Genomic DNA, 3599 nt, shown 5'->3' with positions numbered 1-3599 from the left:
CCATTTTTGGTATAGGGGAAGAGAGCACTAAAAGACTTCAACATTAAAGAAATGGCCAGCGGCACCAATAAGACATGGACTGCAAGTTTCACAGCATATGTAGGAGATGATCATCTATTGACTATCGATTTTTTCTGGGCTGGCAAAGGATCTTTCCCGTTGCCAGATTTTTCCAATTTACCTGCTGCCCTGTCTCTGAATGGACCCCTTGTGGCAGGCATTTCCGTAACTGCAAGTAAAGAGTTGCATGTCTTTTATTTTTGTTGAGCAAAGATTTCTGTTACACTTTTATCTGGTTAAAAAAAAAATTCTTGGTGTCTTCCACTATTTGTATCCAGACTTCAAAGTTGGTGGCAAGGGACTATCTCCTTCACAAATTTCAGCGATTACCGCAGGTTCAGTATTTGCTCCTCTACTTCTGTTGGCTTTCATGTGGAAAATGGGCTGGCTGCGGAAAAGCGAGTTGGATGGTACCTCTCCATGCTAATCTAAAATCATTATGCACCACACTACCTTAAGAATTCTTACTTTGATGTTTTCTTCAAATAGAAATAACCATTGAGGTCCAAGGAAAATCTTTCACCCTCAAACAAATAATCGATGCTACTCGAAAATTCAGCCCCAAAATGGAGATTGGCAGGGGACGCTTTGGAATAGTATACAAGGTCAGATTTTCTTTTCTGAAACATTTGTTCTTCAACATGCACTTTTTTCTCTCAGAGTTCTGGTAAATTGATTTCACGTGTATACAGGCTGAATTGCCGAATGATATAAAATTAGCAGTGAAGAAGATTTCTCCTCATTCAAAGCAACAAGGAAAAGATGAATTACAAAGGGAAATCTTCAACCTGAAATCTTTGCATCATGAGAATCTTGTTCAATTGTTGGATGGCTACTCTAATAAAGGCCTGCATCTGCTAGTATATGACTATATGCATAAAGGCTCCCTTCACCATGCGTTGTTCGGTAATACTGCCATCACCCGATTTTCATCCTGCTCTTTCACCTAATGCATTACCTTGTGAAACTCATGTAATTGTATATTTAAATCTTCTGTTAGTACAAGGATAGTGTACTTGCAAATATCAATAACTTAATATCAATAACCTTGATTTGTAGAACCAAATTCCACGACAAAACTTGATTGGAAAGCTAGATTTGGTATCTGTCTGGGAATAGCGAGAGGTTTGAAGTATTTGCATGAAGAGAAAAGGTTCAAGATTGTTCATGGAAACATAAAACCTAGTAATATTATGCTTGATAACTCTCTTACGGCCAAGTTGTCTGACTTTGGATTGGCAACGCTTTGTGATGAGGAAGATCCATTTATGACCATCAAAGCAAAAGGGTCGCGGTAAGTATTATGATCATTGATTGACAACTACTTTCATTCTTTTAATTAAGAGTTAATTAACTAATAATTAATCTCTTATTGCAGAGTTTACATGGCACCTGAGTATTCAATGGGAAAAGCAATAACTGTTAAAGCTGATGTTTACAGTTTCGGAGTTGTCCTTCTCGAAATAGTTAGCGGGAGAGTTAGTGCAGATTACATAACAAATCAAGAAGCTGAGTTTCTTCTGGATAAAGTAAGTGGATCTAACAGGATAAACCTTCTTAGGTTTTTTTTTTCATAGTTATAATCAAACCAAATATTTTCTGTCAACATCAAATGACTTGTGAATTTTACAGCAAGCGCACAAAAGAAATTTACAATAAAAAAGATATTATTATTTGATGATTTAAAATATATATTACATTAAACTCAACAGGATTTATATAATCATAAAACAAGACACATAAAAAATAAAATAAATTATAAAAAATTATGTTTGATTAGATAATTGAAATTATTTCTAAATTGCCAAGAGTTGTTCAATTCTTTCATCTCTTCCTTTTCTTGATTAAAAAATAATCAATAATATTTACCTTCTTGATTATTTTCTTAGCACACACCTCAAACTCTTTATAATATTTTTTTTTCTTGAGTTCAACATACACTTCTATTATCATTATATGCTTATCTTCAACAATTATATTTTTATAAACATTGCTATTCTTAGTTTTTTTATTATTATTATTCTCTTATGATTAGTGTCATATTTCTACAGCCAAACATCTCTTTTTGAAATTTGATTTTTTAAATATATATTTTATTTTGGCTTACTCTTCATCAAACTAATATTTTCTTTTTATCATGACTCATAAGCTAACTAACTCTTTTTTTTTTTATAGGTGGTCTCTTTTGTATATCTCTTATGCAAAAACTTATCTGTGTTAAATCTCTCTCTCTCTCTCTCTCTCTCTCTCATATCCTTCTCTTGATGAAGAATCTCAATTCTCTTGTTAGGCTTTGTTAGGAAAAACTATCTCTCTTTTTTAATTCTTTGGATGTTATTTGATCATCCACATGATCTTGTAATTTCTCTTTATCATGAGTTAATTTATCATTGAAAAGGGAAAGTAAATACAATATTTGGTATATAATGAAGAGATCAAAAACAAAGTGTTTTAAAATGATCGGATGGATGGATGGCATAAAATCATCCATCGAAAAAGCAAAAGCTAATATTTAGAGTAGTATATGATCTGACCTGCTCTGATATCAAATAAAAATTAATTTAGAATAAAAGAGGATATTATTTATTCGATAATTTGATATATGTGTTACATTTAACTCTCGTGGAGTTTATATAGTTATATAACAAGACATATAAGTAAATAGAATAAAATAAATTACAGAAAATATACTTGATTATCTTCTTTAATTGGATGGTTGAAATAATTTCTTGATTTTTTGATTTTTTTTATTGATTAGAAAATAATGATTAATATTTACTTGATTATTTCCATAATACTGGTAGCTAAGCTAATCTTGCTTTTCAATTGCAGGCTGGTGTTTTGCACGATAAGGGAAGAATCCTTGACTTGGTTGACAAGAAATTAGCATCCAGTTACGACAGAAAGCAAGCTCTCATTGTTTTGTTGTTAGCAATGAAGTGTGTTAATCTGTCTCCTACTCTGAGGCCTAAAATATCTGAAGTCGTCAGTGTACTTGTAGGTGAGAAAAGAATTGATGAGATTTCCGAAGCTGATACTTCATCAGCAAATATTGTCCTTCCAGGGTGTTGGAAATAGATCCAATTTCTTAGCCAAATATTGGTAATGTTAAGTTTGGTGAAGAAAACCTTCTGCCTCTTTTTTATTTTGTAATTACTTGGGTCTAATTATATGGTGGTGTCAAGAGAACATAGATGTGTGTGTGAGAGACTCCATGAGAAAATATGTGTGTTTGCTTTGTCTGCTATAATTTATTTTTGTTGTTATGGCTGCTGGTAATTTCGTGAATTGAATAAGAAATTGATCATTAGATTTTAGGAAAATGTATAGATTTTATTGATCAAAAGAAGCCAATATATATATATATATATATATATATATATATATATATATAAAAGGAATTGGCTAAGAAAAAATGGAAAGAGTTAAAAAGAACGCTACAAACTCATTAGATTTATCATTAAGTCTGCTAATTTATTTCCTTATTCCCTTATAGAGAAATCGCTTATCAGAATGACGCCAATTACCCCAATTTGAAA

At 31.7% G+C, this 3599-nt stretch overlaps 1 protein-coding gene across 2 annotated transcripts in view; it reads left to right on the top strand.

Annotated features, from left to right (window-relative positions):
• The window catches only part of LOC18110639 (probable LRR receptor-like serine/threonine-protein kinase At1g53430), a 49665-nt gene extending 46367 nt beyond the window's left edge, over nt 1–3298 (top strand). Inside the window, exons 18-25 of one of the 2 annotated variants that reach the window (XM_052447898.1) lie at nt 16–235; nt 339–470; nt 550–665; nt 753–966; nt 1120–1354; nt 1439–1589; nt 2236–2274; nt 2893–3298. In XM_052447898.1, the coding sequence (XP_052303858.1) occupies nt 16–235; nt 339–470; nt 550–665; nt 753–966; nt 1120–1354; nt 1439–1589; nt 2236–2274; nt 2893–3138 (1353 nt within the window). In that variant the 3' untranslated portion in view covers nt 3139–3298. The remainder of the gene's footprint in view (nt 1–15; nt 236–338; nt 471–549; nt 666–752; nt 967–1119; nt 1355–1438; nt 1590–2235; nt 2275–2892) is intronic. The other variant, XM_024587904.2, reaches the window with a different exon arrangement.
• Nucleotides 3299–3599: the final 301 nt, after the last annotated feature.

This window comes from Populus trichocarpa, chromosome 16 (genome assembly GCF_000002775.5).
Source record: "Populus trichocarpa isolate Nisqually-1 chromosome 16, P.trichocarpa_v4.1, whole genome shotgun sequence".
In the NCBI taxonomy this organism is placed as follows: Eukaryota; Viridiplantae; Streptophyta; class Magnoliopsida; order Malpighiales; family Salicaceae; genus Populus; species Populus trichocarpa.
This window is presented reverse-complemented; position numbering and strand designations above follow the sequence as displayed.